Here is a 21,683-nt window from a genome sequence, read left to right on the forward strand (position 1 = left end):
AGTAGTGTGTATGGAGAGAGGCCGGTATATACAGTAGTAGTGTGTATGGAGAGAGGCCGGTATATACAGTAGTAGTGTGTATAGAGAGAGGCCGGTATATACAGTAGTAGTGTGTATAGAGAGAGGCCGGTATATACAGTAGTAGTGTGTATAGAGAGAGGCCGGTATATACAGTAGTAGTGTGCGTAGAGAGAGGCCGGTATATACAGTAGTAGTGTGCGTAGAGAGAGGCCGGTATATACAGTAGTAGTGTGTGTAGAGAGAGGCCGGTATATACAGTAGTAGTGTATAGAGAGAGAGGCCGGTATATACAGTAGTAGTGTGTATAGAGAGAGAGGCCGGTATATACAGTAGTAGTGTGTGTGTAGAGAGAGGCCGGTATATACAGTAGTAGTGTGTAGAGAGAGAGGCCGGTATATACAGTAGTAGTGTGTATAGAGAGAGAGGCCGGTATACACAGTAGTAGTGTGTATAGAGAGAGGGGCCGGTATATACTAGTAGTGTGTATAGAGAGAGAGGCCGGTATATACTAGTAGTGTGTATAGAGAGAGAGGCCGGTATATACAGTAGTAGTGTGTGTATAGAGAGAGGGGCCGGTATATACTAGTAGTGTGTATAGAGAGAGAGGCCGGTATATACAGTAGTAATGTGTATGGAGAGAGGCCGGTATATACAGTACTAGTAGTGTATATAGAGAGAGGCCGGTATATACAGTAGTAGTAGTGTGTGTGTGTGTGTGTAGAGAGAGAGGCCGGTATATACAGTAGTAGTGTGTATATAGAGAGAGGGGCCGGTGTATACAGTAGTCGTGTGTGTGTGTGTGTGTGTGTGTGTATAGAGAGAGAGGCTGGTATATACAGTAGTGTGTATAGAGAGAGGCTGGTATATACAGTAGTAGTGTGTATATTGAGAGAGAGGGGCCGGTATATACAGTAGTAGTAGTAGTGTGTGTAGAGAGGGGCTGTATATACAGTAGTAGTGTGTAGAGAGGGGCTGTATATACAGTAGTAGTGTGTATATAGAGAGAGGCTGGTATATACAGTAGTAGTGTGTGTGTATATAGAGAGGGGCCGGTATATACAGTAGTAGTGTGTGTGTGTGTATATAGAGAGAGGGGGCAATATATACAGTAGTAGTTTGTGTATATAGAGAGAGAGGGGCCAGTATATACAGTAGTAGTGTGTGTATAGAGAGGCCGGTATATACAGTAGTAGTGTGTATAGAGAGAGAGAGGGGCCGGTATATACAGTAGTAGTGTTTATAGAGAGGCCGGTGTATACAGTAGTCGTGTGTGTATAAAGAGAGAGGCTGGTATATACAGTAGTAGTGTGTATACAGAGAGAGGGGCCGGTATATACAGTAGTAGTGTGTATAGAGAGAGAGGGGGGCCGGTATATACAGTAGTGTGTGTATATAGAGAGAGGGGCCGGTATATACAGTAGTAGTGTGTATAGAGAGAGGTCGGTATATACAGTAGTAGTGTGTATATAGAGAGAGGCCGGTGTATACAGTAGTAGTGTGTATATAGAGAGGCCGGTGTATACAGTAGTAGTGTGTATAGAGAGAGAGGCTGGTGTATATATAGTAGTAGTGTGTATAGAGAGAGAGGGGCCGGTATATACAGTAGTAGTGTGTATAGAGAGAGAGGGGCCGGTATATACAGTAGTAGTGTGTATATAGAGAGAGGCCGGTGTATACAGTAGTAGTGTGTATAGAGAGAGAGGCCAGTATATACAGTAGTAGTGTGTATAGAGAGAGGCCGGTATATACAGTAGTAGTGTGTATAGAGAGAGGCCGGTATATACAGTAGTAGTGTGTATAGAGAGAGGCCGGTATATACAGTAGTAGTGTGTATAGAGAGAGAGAGGTCGGTATATACAGTAGTAGTGTGTATATAGAGTGGCCGGTGTATACAGTAGTAGTGTGTATAGGGAGAGAGAGGCCGGTATATATAGTAGTAGTGTGTATAGAGAGAGAGGGGCCGGTATATACAGTAGTAGTGTGTAGAGAGAGAGGAATACAAGAGAATAATCACACCAGGGGGTAAATTTACTAAAATGGGAGTTCTATTTAAGATGGGATGTTGCCCATAGCAACCAATCAGATTCTACTTCACATTGCTCTGACGTCCTAGTGGATGCTGGGAACTCCGTAAGGACCATGGGGAATAGCGGCTCCGCAGGAGACTGGGCACAAAAGTAAAAGCTTTCTGACTAGCTGGTGTGCACTGGCTCCTCCCCCTATGACCCTCCTCCAAGCCTGTTAGATTTTTGTGCCCGGCCGAGAAGGGTGCATGCTAGGTAGCTCTCCAGAGCTGCTTAGAGTAAAAGTTTTAAATAGGTTTTTTATTTTCAGTGAGACCTGCTGGCAACAGGCTCACTGCATCGTGGGACTAAGGGGAGAAGAAGCGAACTCACCTGAATGCAGAGTGGATTGGGCTTCTTGGCTACTGGACATTAGCTCCAGAGGGACGATCACAGGTTCAGCCTGGATGGGTCCCGGAGCCGCGCCGCCGGCCCCCTTACAGAGCCAGAAGAGCGAAGAGGTCCGGAAAAATCGGCGGCAGAAGACGTTCCTGTCTTCAATAAGGTAGCGCACAGCACTGCAGCTGTGCGCCATTGCTCTCAGCACACTTCACACTCCGGTCACTGAGGGTGCAGGGCGCTGGGGGGGAGCGCCCTGAGACGCAATAAAACATGTTTTAAACCTTATATGGCTAAAGAAATGCATCACATATAGCTCCTGGGCTATATGGATGCATTTAACCCCTGCCAGTTTTCCTAAAAAAAGCGGGAGAAAAGGCCGCCGTGAAGGGGGCGGAGCCTATCTCCTCAGCACACAAGCGCCATTTTCCCTCACAGCTCCGCTGGAAGGATGGCTCCCTGTCTCTCCCCTGCAGTCCTGCTACAGAATCAGGGTAAAACAAGAGAGGGGGGGCACTAATTGGCAGAAAATACATATACAGCAGCTATAGAAGGGAGAAACACTTATATAAGGTTATCCCTGCATATATATAGCGCTCTGGTGTGTGCTGGCAAACTCTCCCTCTGTCTCCCCAAAGGGCTCGTGGGGTCCTGTCCTCTATCAGAGCATTCCCTGTGTGTGTGTGTGCTGTGTGTCGGTACGATTGTGTCGACATGTATGAGGAGGAAAATGATGTGGAGGCGGAGCAATTGCCTGTAATAGTGATGTCACCCCCTAGGGAGTCGACACCTGACTGGATGGTAGTATGGAAGGAATTACGTGACAGTGTCAGCACTTTGCAAAAAACTGTTGACGACATGAGACAGCCGGCAAATCAGTTAGTGCCTGTCCAGGCGTCTCAAACACCATCAGGGGCTCTAAAGCGCCCGTTACCTCAGATGGTCGACACAGACCCAGACACGGATACTGACTCCAGTGTCGACGGTGACGAGACAAACGTAATGTCCAGTAGGGCCACACGTTACATGATCACGGCAATAAAGGAGGCTTTGAACATTTCTGATACTACAAGTACCACAAAAAGGGGTATTATGTGGGGTGTGAAAAAACTACCCATAGTTTTTCCTGAATCAGATGAATTAAATGAGGTGTGTGACAAAGCGTGGGTTTCCCCCGATAAAAAACTGCTGATTTCTAATAAATTATTGGCATTATACCCTTTCCCGCCAGAGGTTAGGGCGCGTTGGGAAACACCTCCTAGGGTAGATAAGGCGCTCACACGCTTATCAAAACAAGTGGCGTTACCGTCTCCTGATACGGCCGCCCTCAAGGAACCAGCTGATAGAAAGCTGGAAAATATCCTAAAAGGTATATACACACATACTGGTGTTATACTACGACCAGCAATCGCCTCAGCCTGGATGTGCAGCGCTGGAGTGGCTTGGTCGGATTCCCTGACTGAAAATATTGATACCCTGGATAGGGACAGTATATTATTGACTATAGAGCATTTAAAGGATGCATTACTATATATGCGAGATGCACAGAGGGATATTTGCACCCTGGCATCAAGAGTAAGTGCGTTGTCCATTTCTGCCAGAAGAAGTTTATGGACACGACAGTGGTCAGGTGATGCGGATTCCAAACGGCATATGGAAGTTTTGCCGTATAAAGGGGAGGAGTTATTTGGGGTCGGTCTGTCAGACCTGGTGGCCACGGCGACGGCTGGGAAATCCACCTTTTTACCCCAGGTCACCTCTCAGCAGAAAAAGACACCGTCTTTTCAAACTCAGTCCTTTCGTCCCCATAAGGGCAAGCGGGCAAAAGGCCACTCATTTCTACCCCGGGGCAGAGGAAGGGGAAAAAGACTGCAACAGGCAGCCTCTTCCCAGGATCAGAAGCCCTCCCCCGCTTCTGCCAAGTCTTCAGCATGACGCTGGGGCTTTACAAGCGGACTCAGGCACGGTGGGGGCCCGTCTCAAAAATTTCAACGCGCAGTGGGCTCACTCGCAAGTGGACCCCTGGATCCTGCAGGTAGTATCGCAGGGGTACAAATTGGAATTCGAGACGTCTCCCCCTCGCCGGTTCCTGAAGTCTGCTCTACCAACGTCTCCCTCCGACAGGGAGGCAGTATTGGAAGCTATTCACAAGCTGTATTCCCAGCAGGTGATAATCAAGGTACCCCTCCTACAACAGGGAAAGGGGTATTATTCCACGCTGTTTGTGGTACCGAAGCCGGACGGCTCGGTGAGACCGATTTTAAATCTGAAATCATTGAACACTTACATAAAAAGGTTCAAATTCAAGATGGAATCACTCAGAGCAGTGATAGCGAACCTGGAAGAAGGGGACTATATGGTGTCTCTGGACATCAAAGATGCCTATCTCCATGTCCCAATCTACCCTTCTCACCAAGGGTACCTCAGGTTTGTGGTACAGAACTGTCATTATCAGTTTCAGACGCTGCCGTTTGGATTGTCCACGGCACCACGGGTCTTAACCAAGGTAATGGCCGAAATGATGATTCTTCTTCGAAGAAAAGGCGTCTTAATTATCCCTTACTTGGACGATCTCCTGATAAGGGCAAGATCCAGGGAACAGTTAGAGGTCGGAGTAGCACTATCTCAGGTGGTGCTACGTCAGCACGGGTGGATTCTCAATATTCCAAAATCGCAGCTGATTCCAACAACACGTCTACTGTTCCTAGGGATGATTCTGGACACAGTCCAGAAAAAGGTGTTTCTCCCGGAGGAGAAGGCCAGGGAGTTATCCGAGCTAGTCAGGAACCTCCTGAAACCAGGACAAGTGTCAGTGCATCAATGCACAAGAGTCCTGGGAAAGATGGTGGCTTCTTACGAAGCAATTCCATTCGGAAGATTCCATGCAAGGACTTTTCAGTGGGATCTGCTGGACAAATGGTCCGGATCGCATCTTCAGATGCATCAGCGGATAACCCTATCTCCAAGGACATGGGTGTCTCTCCTGTGGTGGTTGCAGAGTGCTCATCTTCTAGAGGGCCGCAGATTCGGCATTCAGGACTGGATTCTGGTGACCACGGATGCCAGCCTGAGAGGCTGGGGAGCAGTCACACAGGGAAGAAATTTCCAGGGCTTGTGGTCAAGCATGGAAACGTCTCTTCACATAAATATCCTGGAACTAAGGGCAATTTACAATGCCCTAAGCCAAGCAAGGCCTCTGCTTCAGGGTCAGTCGGTATTGATCCAATCGGACAACATCACGGCAGTCGCCCACGTAAACAGACAGGGCGGCACAAGAAGCAGGAGGGCAATGGCAGAAGCTGCAAGGATTCTTCGCTGGGCGGAAAATCATGTGATAGCACTGTCAGCAGTGTTCATTCCGGGAGTGGACAACTGAGAAGCAGACTTCCTCAGCAGACACGACCTCCACCCGGGAGAGTGGGGACTTCATCCAGAAGTCTTCCACATGATTGTAAACCGTTGGGAAAAACCAAAGGTGGACATGATGGCGTCCCGCCTCAACAAAAAACTAGACAGGTATTGCGCCAGGTCAAGGGACCCTCAGGCAATAGCTGTGGACGCTCTGGTAACACCGTGGGTGTACCAGTCAGTGTATGTGTTCCCTCCTCTGCCTCTCATACCCAAGGTATTGAGAATTATAAGACGGAGAGGAGTAAGAACTATACTCGTGGCTCCGGATTGGCCAAGAAGGACTTGGTACCCGGAACTTCAAGAGATGCTCACGGAGGACCCGTGGCCTCTACCTCTAAGGAAGGACCTGCTCCAGCAGGGACCTTGTCTGTTCCAAGACTTACCGCGGCTGCGTTTGACGGCATGGAGGTTGAACGCCGGATCCTGAAGGAAAAAGGCATTCCAGATGAAGTCATCCCTACCCTGGTCAAGGCCAGGAAGGATGTAACCGCAAAACATTATCACCGCATTTGGCGAAAATATGTTGCGTGGTGTGAGGCCAAGAAGGCCCCTACAGAGGAATTTCAACTGGGTCGTTTCCTGCAAACAGGACTATCTATGGGCCTAAAATTAGGGTCCATTAAAGTTCAAATTTCGGCCCGGTCGATATTCTTCCAAAAAGAACTGGCTTCAGTGCCTGAAGTTCAGACGTTTGTCAAAGGGGTACTGCATATACAGCCTCCTTTTGTGCCTCCAGTGGCACCTTGGGATCTCAATGTAGTTTTGGGGTTCCTAAAATCACATTGGTTTGAACCACTCACCACTGTGGAATTGAAATATCTCACATGGAAAGTGGTCATGCTGTTAGCCCTGGCTTCAGCCAGGCGTGTCTCAGAATTGGCGGCTTTGTCGTATAAAAGCCCTTACCTAATTTTTCATTCAGACAGGGCAGAACTGAGGACTCGCCCTCAATTTCTCCCTAAGGTGGTTTCAGCATTTCACATGAACCAGCCTATTGTGGTGCCTGCGGCTACTAGGGACTTGGAGGACTCCAAGTTGCTGGACGTAGTCAGGGCCCTGAAAATATATGTTTCCAGGACGGCTGGAGTCAGAAAATCTGACTCGCTGTTTATCCTGTATGCACCCAACAAGCTGGGTGCTCCTGCTTCTAAGCAGACGATTGCTCATTGGATTTGTAGTACAATTCAGCTTGCACATTCTGTGGCAGGCCTGCCACAGCCAAAATCTGTAAAAGCCCATTCCACAAGGAAAGTGGGCTCATCTTGGGCGGCTGCCCGAGGGGTCTCGGCTTTACAACTTTGCCGAGCAGCTACTTGGTCAGGGGCAAACACGTTTGCTAAATTCTACAAATTTGATACCCTGGCTGAGGAGGACCTGGAGTTCTCTCATTCGGTGCTGCAGAGTCATCCGCACTCTCCCGCCCGTTTGGGAGCTTTGGTATAATCCCCATGGTCCTTACGGAGTTCCCAGCATCCACTAGGACGTCAGAGAAAATAAGAATTTACTTACCGATAATTCTATTTCTCATAGTCCGTAGTGGATGCTGGGCGCCCATCCCAAGTGCGGATTGTCTGCAATACTTGTATATAGTTATTGTTACAAAAATCGGGTTGTTTATTGTTGTGAGCCATCTTTTCAGAGGCTCCTACGTTTATCATACTGTTAACTGGGTTCAGATCACAAGTTGTACGGTGTGGCTGGTATGAGTCTTACCCGGGATTCAAGATCCTTCCTTATTATGTACGCTCGTCCGGGCACAGTATCCTAACTGAGGCTTGGAGGAGGGTCATAGGGGGAGGAGCCAGTGCACACCAGCTAGTCAGAAAGCTTTTACTTTTGTGCCCAGTCTCCTGCGGAGCCGCTATTCCCCATGGTCCTTACGGAGTTCCCAGCATCCACTACGGACTATGAGAAATAGAATTATCGGTAAGTAAATTCTTATTTTATCTAGCACCTAATACCTGGAATCTGATTGGTTGCTATGGGCAACATCCCATCTCAAATAGAACTCCCATCTTAGTAATTTACCCCCAGGGCTCCAAAACAATAGTGCTGTAGGATCAGCTGTGCGCACCCTCTGGGATAATACGGGGTCTAATGTTTATTTCTTATGGGTCTTTCTTCCTGGATTAACCAGTAACAGAGGATTCAGTTCTTCCGGAGAATTTTCATAAAAATTGCTGTTCCACTTCTTTCCCAAAACTCGTGGGGTGACTGGTCGTGTCTACCCTTAAGCGCATATGTGATGTTAGTACCGTTACCTCCCGGGATATCAGCACAGTCTCACCGCTGGCTGGATAGATCCTGGTCACTCCCACTGACTCCTTGGCCTGCTACAGTCTGTCCCAAAGTCACCATGGTTTCTGCACTGTTCCCACACCCTGCGTACTGATCCCGACCTGCATCCCCCACACTGTTCCCGCACCTTGCACCCTGCGTACTGATCCTGACCTGCACTGTTGCTGCACCCTGCGTACTAATCCTGACCAGCACCCACCGCACTGTTCCCGCACCTTGCGTACTGATCCTGACCTGCACCCACCGCACTGTTCCCGCACCTTGCACCCTGCGCACGGATACTGACCTGCACCCACCGCACTGTTCCCGCACCTTGCGTACTGATACTGACCTGCACCCACCGCACTGTTCCCGCACCTTGCACCCTGATACTGACCTGCACCCACCGCACTGTTCCCGCACCTTGCGTACTGATCTTGACCTGCACCAACCGCACTGTTCCCGCACCTTGCACCCACCGCACTGATACTGACCTGCACCCACCGCACTGTTCCCGCACCTTGCGTACTGATCCTGACCTGCACCAACCGCACTGTTCCCGCACCTTGCACCCTGCGCACTGATACTGACCTGCACCCACCGCACTGTTCCCGCACGCTGCGCACTGATACTGACCTGCACCCACCGCACTGTTCCCGCACCTTGCGTACTGATCCTGACCTGCACCAACCGCACTGTTCCCGCACCCTGATACTGACCTGCACCCACCGCACTCTTCCCGTACCTTGCACCCTGCGCACTGATACTGACCTGCACCCTCCACACTGTTCCCGCACCTTGCACCCTGCGCACTGATACTGACCTGCACCCACCGCACTGTTCCCGCACCCTGCGCACTGATACTGACCTGCACCCACCGCACTGTTCCCGCACCCTGATACTGACCTGCACCCACCGCACTCTTCCCGTACCTTGCACCCTGCGCACTGATACTGACCTGCACCCTCCACACTGTTCCCGCACCTTGCTTACTGATCCTGACCTGCAATGTCGCCGCACCCTGCGTACTAATCCTGACCAGCACCCATCGCACTGTTCCCGCACCTTGCGTACTGATCCTGACCTGCACCAACCGCACCTTGCACACTGATCCTGACCTGCCCTTTCTGCACTGTTCCCGCACCTTGCACCCTGCCTACTGATCCTGACCTGCACCCAACGCACTGTTCCCGCACCTTGCACCCTGCGTACTGATCCTGACCTGCACTGTTGCTGCACCCTGCGTACTAATCCTGACCAGCACCCACCGCACTGTTCCCGCACCTTGCGTACTGATCCTGACCTGCACCCACCTCACTGTTCCCGCACCTTGCGCACTGATACTGACCTGCATCCACCGCACTGTTCCCGCACCTTGCACCCTGCGCACGGATACTGACCTGCACCCACCGCACTGTTCCCGCACCTTGCGTACTGACCTGCACCCACCGCACTGTTCCCGCACCTTGCACACTGATACTGACCTGCACCCACCGCACTGTTCCCGCACCTTGCGTACTGATCTTGACCTGCACCAACCGCACTGTTCCCGCACCTTGCACCCACCACACTGATACTGACCTGCACCCACCGCACTGTTCCCGCACCTTGCGTACTGATCCTGACCTGCACCCACCGCACTGTTCCCGCACCTTGCACCCTGCGCACTGATACTGACCTGCATCCACCGCACTGTTCCCGCACCTTGCACCCTGCGCACGGATACTGACCTGCACCCACCGCACTGTTCCCGCACCTTGCGTACTGATACTGACCTGCACCCACCGCACTGTTCCCGCACCTTGCACCCTGATACTGACCTGCACCCACCGCACTGTTCCCGCACCTTGCGTACTGATCTTGACCTGCACCAACCGCACTGTTCCCGCACCTTGCACCCACCGCACTGATACTGACCTGCACCCACCGCACTGTTCCCGCACCTTGCGTACTGATCCTGACCTGCACCAACCGCACTGTTCCCGCACCTTGCACCCTGCGCACTGATACTGACCTGCACCCTCCGCACTGTTCCCGCACCCACCGCACTGTTCCCGCACCCTGCGCACTGATACTGACCTGCACCCACCGCACTGTTCCCGCACCTTGCGTACTGATCCTGACCTGCACCAACCGCACTGTTCCCGCACCCTGATACTGACCTGCACCCACCGCACTCTTCCCGTACCTTGCACCCTGCGCACTGATACTGACCTGCACCCTCCACACTGTTCCCGCACCTTGCGTACTGATCCTGACCTGCACTGTCGCCGCACCCTGCGTACTAATCCTGACCAGCACCCATCGCACTGTTCCCGCACCTTGCGTACTGATCCTGATCTGCACCAACCGCACCTTGCACACTGATCCTGACCTGCCCTTTCTGCACTGTTCCCGCACCTTGCACCCTGCGTACTGATCCTGACCTGCACCCTGCGTACTGATCCTGACCTGCACCCACCGCACTGTTCCCGCACACTGATCCTGACTTGCACCCTGTGTACTGATGCTGACCTGCACCAACCGCGCACTGTTCCCGCACCTTGCACACTGATCCTGACCTGCACATTTTCCACACCTTTCACCCAGCGTACTGATCCTGACTTGCGCCCTCCACTGTTCCCGCACCTTGTACCCTACATACCGAACCTGACCTGCATCCTGATTCTGACCTGCACCTCTGCACTGTTCCCGCACCCTGCGTACTGATCCTGACCTGCACCCACTGCACTGTTCTTGTACCTTGCGTACTGATCCTGACCTGCACCCACTGCACTGTTCCCGCACCTTGGCCCTCATTCCGAGTTCGCTCGCAAGCTGCTTTTAGCAGCATTGCACACGCTAAGCCGCCGCCTACTGGGAGTGAATCTTAGCTTATCAAAATTGCGAACGAAAGATTCTCAAAATTGCGAAAAGACTTCTCTGTGCAGTTTCTGAGTAACTCCAGACTTACTCTTCCAGTGCGATCAGTTCAGTGCTTGTCGTTCCTGGTTTGAGGTCACAAACACACCCAGCGTTCGCCCAGACACTCCCCCGTTTCTCCAGCCACTCCCGCGTTTTTCCCAGAAACGGCAGCGTTTTTTCACACACACCCATAAAACGGCCAGAAACACCCACTTCCTGTCAATCACACTCCGATCACCAGAACTAAGAAAAAACCTTGTAATGCCGTGAGTAAAATTCCTAACTGCATAGCAAATTTACTTAGCGCAGTCGCAGTGAGGACATTGCGCATTAGCGACTAATCGCTCCGTTGCGGGAAAAATATAACGAGCAAACAACTCGGAATGACCACCCTTGCGTACTGATGCTGACCTTCCGCACTGTTCCCGCACCTTGCGTACTGATCCTGACCTGCACCAACCGCACTGTTCCCGCACCCTGATACTGACCTGCACCCACCGCACTGTTCCCGTACCTTGCACCCTGCGCACTGATACTGACCTGCACCCTCCACACTGTTCCCGCACCTTGCGTACTGATCCTGACCTGCACTGTCGCCGCACCCTGCGTACTAATCCTGACCAGCACCCATCGCACTGTTCCCGCACCTTGCGTACTGATCCTGACCTGCACCAACCGCACCTTGCACACTGATCCTGACCTGCCCTTTCTGCACTGTTCCCGCACCTTGCACCCTGCGTACTGATCCTGACCTGCACCCTGCGTACTGATCCTGACCTGCACCCACCGCACTGTTCCCGCACACTGATCCTGACTTGCACCCTGTGTACTGATGCTGACCTGCACCAACCGCGCACTGTTCCCGCACCTTGCACACTGATCCTGACCTGCACATTTTCCACACCTTTCACCCAGCGTACTGATCCTGACTTGCGCCCTCCACTGTTCCCGCACCTTGTACCCTACATACCGAACCTGACCTGCATCCTGATTCTGACCTGCACCTCTGCACTGTTCCCGCACCCTGCGTACTGATCCTGACCTGCACCCACTGCACTGTTCCCGCACCTTGGCCCTCATTCCGAGTTCGCTCGCAAGCTGCTTTTAGCAGCATTGCACACGCTAAGCCGCCGCCTACTGGGAGTGAATCTTAGCTTATCAAAATTGCGAACGAAAGATTCTCAAAATTGCGAAAAGACTTCTCTGTGCAGTTTCTGAGTAACTCCAGACTTACTCTTCCAGTGCGATCAGTTCAGTGCTTGTCGTTCCTGGTTTGAGGTCACAAACACACCCAGCGTTCGCCCAGACACTCCCCCGTTTCTCCAGCCACTCCCGCGTTTTTCCCAGAAACGGCAGCGTTTTTTCACACACACCCATAAAACGGCCAGAAACACCCACTTCCTGTCAATCACACTCCGATCACCAGAACTAAGAAAAAACCTTGTAATGCCGTGAGTAAAATTCCTAACTGCATAGCAAATTTACCTAGCGCAGTCGCAGTGAGGACATTGCGCATTAGCGACTAATCGCTCCGTTGCGGGAAAAATATAACGAGCAAACAACTCGGAATGACCACCCTTGCGTACTGATGCTGACCTTCCGCACTGTTCCCGCACCATGCCTACTGATCCTGACCTGCACCCACCGCACTGTTCCTGCACACTGATCCTGACCTGCACCCTGTGTACTGATGCTGACTTGCATCAACCGCACTGTTCCCGCACCTTTCACTCAGTGTACTGAACATGACCTGCATACTGATCCTGACTTGCACCCTCCACTGTTCCCGCACCTTGTACCCTGCATACTGAACCTGACCTGCACCCACCGCACTGTTCCCGCACCTTTCACTCAGTGTACTGAACCTGACCTGCACCCTCCACTGTTCCCGCACCTTGTACCCTGCATACAGATGCTGACCTGTTCCCGCACCTTGCGTACTGATCCTGACCTGCACCCTGCCCCCCCGCACTGTTCCTGCACCCTGCGTACTGATCCTGACCTGCACCCCGCACTGTTCCCGCTCTATTCCCGGCGCCAATTTTAAAGTTGGGAAACTGCGGTTTCAGGATGTAACGTTTCTTCCGGTGTGTTGCCACGCCCCGTCCTCGGCTCGCCCAGTGGTTGGTGCATAAGTGAGAGGGGCGGGGCGCCGGGGCTGCAGGTTAGATCGGCTTCGCTGACTGCTGAGTAGTGTCATTGAGAGTACAGTCGGGTTAGTTAGCACCGCGCGCCCGTTTCTTTAACTATTTGGAGGCTTCATAGGGTCCGGGCAGGTGAGCCGGGGCTGGGCGACCGCTGGCTGGTAGACAGGGAGAGCATGGTGTCTCTCCAGTAACTATGTGTGTATGTAATATATATTTAAATATGTATATATGTATGTATGTGTGTGTGTATGTGTTTATGTGTATGTGTGTGTGTGTGTGTATATATATATATATATATATATATATATATATATATATATATATATATATATATATATATATATATATTTATTTTATTAAACTCTGGGACTTTCTTGGTGTGCTACTAATTTTATCTGTGTGCGCCACTCATACCACCAAACCTGTCATTACTCTGCAGTATTATTATATTAAAGGGCGACCTCTATAATATCCGCTGTGTGTTACTGATGCCGGCGCACTTTGTACCTCTTTATCCCATTACTGATTGTTTTCCTGTTCTGTTTCTCTCCAGGAGGCACATATGAACATATTACTAATTGTGGGGAAGTTGCGTCTGCTCGCACATTATGGAGGCTGACCTGAAGGTGTGTAGGAAGCGGCGCTGCCGGCCTGTTTGGTTATTTGTATATCATGTGATGTGTGTATGTGACTGTTGTCTTCCGGTGTTGCAGGAAAATTCCATCTTTCATTTAAATAAGAAGAATGTGCTGTCACCCTTGAAGCGTCCTGCCGCTGCCATATTAGCAGAGATCCATCCCGCCGCCGGCAATCTAAAAACGCCAACAAAGCCTTGTGAAAACGGCAGCGATCCATGGACGCCAACGGCAAACCTGAAAATGCTGATCAGCGCGGCCAGTCCTGACATCAGGAATAGGGAGCGAGAGATACTGGAGGTAAATAAAGTACTTTGTGAACTTATTTCTCTATGCATTTATAAAGCCGGAAAGTACAGACATGCAGCCATTTTTTGGTTCACTAGTGAGTTTGCCTTCGCTTCAACGTGTCCCCAGAGCTGCAACTGTGCACCCATGAATTCCACGTGTTACCAGCTGGAAACGCATGCAGGTTGTCAGTGCTTGTGTGACACCAGCCTGAGAGTGGTTTGTACAGCTGCTGGGCAACACTTTGTGTTCAGTATTTACTCAGGCCACCGATCTGCATGGGTAGCCACCACGTCAGCCACTTGTTGGTGTGACAGCCCTCTCACTGAGTGGCCTGTGTGCGGGTAACTATTGTCCGTATGTCCTTTTCCTGCACTCTGCTTGATTCCTTTGTGTGAAGTGTGTTGGCAAACACCCCTGCTGTTGTCTTCCTCCCCCCATAGAGGGAAGTCTGGTGGTTAGGAAATCCAAGGCAGTTATGTACCTGTCACAAGGCGGAAGATTACGCCGCAATCTACATTTATTTAGCGCGGTTTACACAAAACCTATAACCACTTTTCCATTACTTCCCTTTTACAGGAACAATTTTCAGGCGACGAGCTTGAAAAAACTCTCCCAAGTCGCAAGGAAAAGAGTTTAGGATTGTTGTGCCATAAATTTCTAGCACGTTACCCGGATTACCCAATTTCAACCCTTAACAACAGTATATGCTTAGATGAAGTGGCCGGGGAGCTGCGTGAGTATTATATATACTGTCTTTATAATTTATTATCCTTTATTGAAAGTTTTCTGGCTTTACAAACCTAAAACAAAACTTACGCTAAGTAACCTAAAGAGAAGAATAAAAGTGGAGAGAACAAAAGTGAAGCAATTGCATTTATATAACATACATGTCACAATTTTTTTTGTATAATCTGTTTTTATTGTAACAATATAGACTTATAACAAGTTGTAAATATATCTGGGTATCAATCAATGGCAGAATGGTATGACAACATGAGCGTATACAGATCGATAATCGCATGTTCTGTACAGTTATAGTCCACATTAACATTTTGGTTTAAGAAAACATAATAATGGATAGGTATGTAACCAGAAGAAGAAAAAGAAATAGAAAACATCAAAAGATTGGGGTGACTGAACCGAGTATGTTAAGCAAAGGAGAGTAAGACATGTGCAGTGATTCAAGAGTTAGGCTTATTCATCCAAGACCCTATTATACATGTCACAATTAATAGACAATGTCTCATACGTTCACCCACAATTTATATATACTGTGTATTTCTATTTATTTTATACATGCTGTATTGGAAACCCTTTAGAAAACCTGGTGCACAGATTATGTTAACAAAAATAATTCTGTTATCCAAGATCACACTAATTCCATGTTTAGTCCCATGTAGTCAGTAATTTCTCTCTTTAGGAAATGAAAGTGATGGTGTCTGTTTTGCGGAATTACTTATGAACCAGTAGGTATAAGTTTCCGCCCTCATGGAGGATTGTGACTAAGGGGTATATGCAATTGCGGTCGAATTCCCGAAATTGTCGAATTTCGGGTCATTTTCGCCAAAAAAAAAAATTCGTCAATGCAATTCAGTGCTTTCCGTCAAAAAAACGGACTTTCAAAATTCGACTTTTTGCAAATTCGACTTTTCTGCAATGATACAAGTGCTGCAATTTGACAAAAGCATATTCAATTCAAGTTTGGAAATTCGACAGCAGTGCTTTTAGACAGTAAATTCGTCATTTTCAATCCGCCACACTTTGGAGGGTGAAAACAATAAAAAAAAATTTAAACATGTTTTTTTTGTGTTTTTTTTTTTTTTTTGGGAATAGCATATCTATTTATATTAGAAGGGATTAGGTACTTTTTTTTTTTTTTTTTGGAGGCACAAGTATTTATATATTTCTCTAACGTCCTAGTGGATGCTGGGGACTCCGTCAGGACCATGGGGAATAGCGGCTCCGCAGGAGACAGGGCACAAAAGTAAAAGCTTTAGGATCAGGTGGTGTGCACTGGCTCCTCCCCCTATGACCCTCCTCCAAGCCTCCGTTAGTTAGATTTTTGTGCCCTGCCGAGAAGGGTGCAATCTAGGTGGCTCTCCTAAAGAGCTGCTTAGAGTAAAAGTTTTGTTAGGTTTTTTATTTTCAGTGAGTCCTGCTGGCAACAGGCTCACTGCATCGAGGGACTTAGGGGAGAGAAGTGAACTCACCTGCGTGCAGGATGGATTGGCTTCTTAGGCTACTGGGCACCATTAGCTCCAGAGGGAGTCGGAACACAGGTCTCACCCTGGGGTTCGTCCCGGAGCCGCGCCGCCGACCCCCTTGCAGATGCCGAAAAATGAAGAGGTCCAGAAACCGGCGGCAGAAGACTTTTCAGTCTTCATAAGGTAGCGCACAGCACTGCAACTGTGCGCCATTGTTGTCAGCACACTTCATAACAGCGGTCACTGAGGGTGCTGGGGGGGGCGCCCTGGGCAGCAATGATAGTACCTTATTCTGGCTAAAAATACATCACATATAGCCCCTGGGGGCTATATGGATGTATTTAACCCCTGCCAGGTCTCAGAAAAACGGGAGAAGAAGCCCGCCGAAAAGGGGGCGGGGCCTATTCTCCTCAGCACACAGCGCCATTTTCCCTCACAGAAATGCTGGTGGGAAGGCTCCCAGGCTCTCCCCTGCACTGCACTACAGAAACAGGGTTAAAACAGAGAGGGGGGGCACTGATTTGGCGATATGACTACATATATTAAAATGCTATAAGGGAAAAGCACTTATATAAAGGTTGTCCCTGTATAATTATAGCGTTTTTGGTGTGTGCTGGCAAACTCTCCCTCTGTCTCCCCAAAGGGCTAGTGGGTCCTGTCCTCTATCAGAGCATTCCCTGTGTGTGTGCTGTGTGTCGGTACGTGTGTGTCGACATGTATGAGGACGATGTTGGGAGGCGGAGCAAATTGCCTGTAATGGTGATGTCACTCTCTAGGGAGTCGACACCGGAATAGATGGCTTATTTAAGGAATTACGTGATAATGTCAACACGCTGCAAGTCGGTTGACGACATGAGACGGCCGGCAAACATATTAGTATCTGTCCAGGCGTCTAAAACACCGTCAGGGACGTTATAATGCCCATTTTACCTCAGTCGGTCGACACAGACACGGACACTGACTCCAGTGTCGACGGTGAAGAAACAAACGTATTTTCCTTTAGGGCCACACGTTAATTGTTAAGGGCAATGAAGGAGGTGTTACATATTTCTGATACTACAAGTACCACAAAAAAGGGTATTATGTGGAGTGTGGAAAAACTACCTATAGTTTTTCCTGAATCAGATAAATTAAATGAAGTGTGTGATGAGGCGCGGGGTTCCCCCGATAGAAAATTATTGGCGGTATACCCTTTCCCGCCAGAAGTTAGGGCGCGTTGGGAAACACCCCTTAGGGTGGATAAGGCACTCACACGCTTATCAAAACAAGTGGCGGTACCGTCTCCAGATACGGCCGCCCTCAAGGAGCCAGCTGATAGGAGGCTGGAAAATATCCTAAAAAGTATATACACACATACTGGTGTTATACTGCGACCAGCGATCGCCTCAGCCTGGATGTGCAGCGCGGGGGTGGCTTGGTCGGATTCCCTGACTGAAAATATTGATACCCTGGACAGGGACAGTATTTTATTGACTATAGAGCATTTAAAGAATGCATTTCTATATATGCGAGATGCACAGAGGGATATTTGCACTCTGGCATAAAGAGTAAGTGCGATGTCCATATCTGCCAAAAGATGTTTATGGACACGACAGTGGTCAGGTGATGCAGATTCCAAACGGCACAAAGATGTATTGCCGTATAAAGGGGAGGAGTTATTTGGGGTCGGTCCATCGGACCTGGTGGCCACGGCAACTGCTGGGAAATCCACCGTTTTTACCCTAAGTCACATCTATGCAGAAAAAGACACCGTCTTTTCAGCCTCAGTCCTTTCGTCCCCATAAGCATATCTGCCCAGGGATAGAGGAAAGGGAAGAAGACTGCAGCAGGCAGCCCATTCCCAGGAACAGAAGCCTTCCACCGCTTCTGCCAAGTTCTCAGCATGACGCTGGAGCCGTACAGGACCCCTGGATCCTACAAGTAGTATCCCAGGGGTACAGATTGGAAAGTCGAGACGTTTCCCCTCGCAGGTTCCTGAAGTCTGCTTTACCAACGTCTCCCTCCGACAGGGAGGCAGTATTGGAAACAATTCACAAGCTGTATTCCCAGCAGGTGATAATCAAAGTACCCCTCCTACAACAAGGAAAGGGGTATTATTCCACACTATATTGTGGTACTGAAACCAGAAGGCTCGGTGAGACCTATTCTAAATCTGAAATATTTGAACACTTACAAAGGTTCAAATCAAGATGGAGTCACTCAGAGCAGTGATAGCGAACCAGGTAGAAGGGGACTATATGGTGTCCCGGGACATCAGGGATGCTTGCCTCCATGTCCCAATTTGCCCTTCTCACCAAGGGTATCTCAGGTTCGTGGTACAGAACTGTCACTATCAGTTTCAGACGCTGCCGTTTGGATTGTCCACGGCACTCCGGGTCTTTACCAAGGTAATGCCCGAAATGATGATTCTTCTTCGAAGAAAATGGACGACCTCCTGATAAGAGCAAGAGCAAGGTCCAGAGAACAGTTGGAGGTCGGAGTAGCACTATCTCAAGTAGTTCTACGATAGCACGGGTGGATTCTAAATATTCCAAAACCGCAGTTGTTTCCGACGACACGTCTGCTGTTCCTAGGGATGATTCTGGACACAGTCCAGAAAAAGGTGTTTCTCCCGGAGGAGAAAGCCAGGGAGTTATCCGAGCTAGTCAGGAACCTCCTAAAACCAGGAAAAGTGTCAGTGCATCATTGCACAAGAGTCCTGGGAAAAATGGTGGCTTATTACGAAGCGATTCCATTCGGCAGATTCCACGCAAGAACTTTTCAGTGGGATCTGCTGGACAAATGGTCCGGATCGCATCTTCAGATGCATCAGCGGATAACCCTATCTCCAAGGACAAGGGTGTCTCTCCTGTGGTGGTTACAGAGTGCTCATCTTCTAGAGGGCCGCAGATTCGGCATTCAGGTTTGGATGCTGGTGACCACGGAGGCCAGCCTGAGAGGCTGGGGAGCAGTCACACAGGGAAAAAATTTCCAGGGAGTGTGATCAAGTCTGGAGACTTTTCTCCACATAAATATACTGGAGCTAAGGGCAATTTATAATGCTCTAAGCTTAGCAAGACCTCTGCTTCAAGGTCAGCCGGTATTGATCCAGTGGGACAACATCACGGCAGTCGCCCACGTAAACAGACAGGGCGGCACAAGAAGCAGGAGGGCAATGGCAAAAACTGCAAGGATTTTTCGCTGGGCGGAAAATCATGTGATAGCACTGTCAGCAGTGTTCATTCCGGGAGTGGACAACTGGGAAGCAGACTTCCTCAGCAGGCACGACCTCCACCCGGGAGAGTGGGGACTTCATCGGGAAGTTTTCCACATGATTGTGAACCGTTGGGAAAGACCAAAGGTGTACATGATGGCGTCCCGCCTGAACAAAAAACTGGACAGGTATTGCGCCAGGTCAAGAGACTTTCAGGCAATAGCTGTGGACGTTCTGGTAACACCGTGGGCGTACCAGTCGGTGTATGTGTTTCCTCCTCTGCTTCTCATACCCAAGGTATTGAGAATTATAAGACGTAGAGGAGTAAGAACTATACTCGTGGCTCCGGATTGGCCAAGAAGGACTTGGTACCCAGAACTTCAAGAGATACTCAGAGGACTCATGACCTCTGCCGCTAAGAAGGGATTTGCTTCAACACGTACCATGTCTGTTCCAAGACTTACCGCGGCTGCGTTTGACGGCATGGCGGTTGAACGCCGGATCCTAAGGGAAAAAGGCATTCCGGAAGAGGTCATTCCTACCCTGGTCAAAGCCAGGAAGGACGTGACCGCACAACATTATCACCACATGTGGCGAAAATATGTTGCGTGGTGTGAGGCCAGGAAAGCTCCACGAAGAAATTTCAACTCGGTCGATTCCTGCATTTCCTGCAAACAGGAGTGTCTATGGGCCTCAGATTGGGGTCCATTAAGGTTCAAATTTCGGCCCTGTCGATTTTCTTCCAGAAAGAATTGGCTTCAGTTCCTGAAGTCCAGAAGTTTGTCAAGGGAGTACTGCATATACAACCCCCTTTTGTGCCTTTAGTGGCACTGTGGGATCTCAACGTAGTGCTGGGATTCCTCAAATCACATTGGTTTAAACCGCTCAAATCTGTGGATTTGAAATATCTCACATGGAAAGTGACCATGATGTTGGCCCTGGCCTCGGCCAGGCGAGTGTCAGAATTGGCGGCTTTGTCTCACAAAAGCCCATATCTGATTGTCCATTCGGACAGGGCAGAGCTGCGGACTCGTCCCCAGTTTCTCCCTAAGGTGGGGTCAGCGTTTCACCTGAACCAGCTTATTGTGGTACCTGCGGCTACTAGGGACTTGGAGGACTCCAAGTTGCTAGATGTTGTCAGGGCCCGGAAAATATCGGTTTCCAGGACGGCTGGAGTCAGGAAAACTGACTTGCTGTTATCCTGTATGCACCCAACAAACTGGGTGCTCTTGCTTCTAAGCAGACGATTGCTAGTTGGATGTGTAGTACAATTCAGCTTGCACATTCTGTGGCAGGCCTGCCACAGCCAAAATATGTAAATGCCCATTCCACAAGGAAGGTGGGCTCATCCTGGGCGGCTGCCCGAGGGGTCTCGGCATTACAACTCTGCCGAGCAGCTACGTGGTCGGGGGGAGAACACGTTTGTAAAATTCTACAAATTTGATACCCTGGCTAAAGAGGACCTGGAGTTCTCTCATTCGGTGCTGCAGAGTCATCCGCACTCTCCCGCCCGTTTGGGTGCTTTGGTATAATCCCCATGGTCCTGACGGAGTCCCCAGCATCCACTAGGACGTTAGAGAAAATAAGATTTTACTTACCGATAATTCTATTTCTCGTAGTCCGTAGTGGATGCTGGGCGCCCATCCCAAGTGCGGATTGTCTGCAATACTTGTACATAGTTATTGGTACAAAAATCGGGTTATTATTGTTGTGAGCCATCTTTTCAGAGGCTCCGCTGTTATCATGCTGTTAACTGGGTTCAGATCACAGGTTGTACAGTGTGATTGGTGTGGCTGGTATGAGTCTTACCCGGGATTCAAAATCCTTCCTTATTGTGTACGCTCGTCCGGGCACAGTATCCTAACTGAGGCTTGGAGGAGGGTCATAGGGGGAGGAGCCAGTGCACACCACCTGATCCTAAAGCTTTTACTTTTGTGCCCTGTCTCCTGCGGAGCCGCTATTCCCCATGGTCCTGACGGAGTCCCCAGCATCCACTATGGACTACGAGAAATAGATTTATCGGTAAGTAAAATCTTATTTTTTAAAAATATTATTTTATTTTTATTTTTTTGTTTATTGCTGGAACGGTAAAATAATAAAAAAAAAAAATGGCGTGGGGTCCCCCCTCCAAAGCATAACCAGCCTCGGGCTCTTCGAGCTGGTCCTGGTTCTAAAAATGCGGGGGGAAATTGGGCAGG

The 21,683-nt window shown here is 49.6% G+C and overlaps 1 protein-coding gene across 3 annotated transcripts in view; it reads left to right on the forward strand.

Annotated features, from left to right (window-relative positions):
• Positions 1-21,683, forward strand: part of E2F8 (E2F transcription factor 8) — a 119,282-nt gene that overhangs the window by 62,228 nt on the left and 35,371 nt on the right. Inside the window, exons 1-4 of one of the 3 annotated variants that reach the window (XM_063946390.1) lie at positions 13,186-13,291; positions 13,716-13,788; positions 13,876-14,097; positions 14,665-14,821. In XM_063946390.1, coding sequence (XP_063802460.1) covers positions 13,771-13,788; positions 13,876-14,097; positions 14,665-14,821 — 397 coding nt within the window. In that variant the 5' untranslated portion in view covers positions 13,186-13,291; positions 13,716-13,770. Of the gene's footprint in view, positions 1-13,185; positions 13,292-13,339; positions 13,362-13,715; positions 13,789-13,875; positions 14,098-14,664; positions 14,822-21,683 lie in introns of those variants that run through there. The other 2 variants (XM_063946391.1, XM_063946389.1) reach the window with 2 other exon arrangements.

This window comes from Pseudophryne corroboree, chromosome 11, assembly GCF_028390025.1.
Source record: "Pseudophryne corroboree isolate aPseCor3 chromosome 11, aPseCor3.hap2, whole genome shotgun sequence".
In the NCBI taxonomy this organism is placed as follows: Eukaryota; Metazoa; Chordata; class Amphibia; order Anura; family Myobatrachidae; genus Pseudophryne; species Pseudophryne corroboree.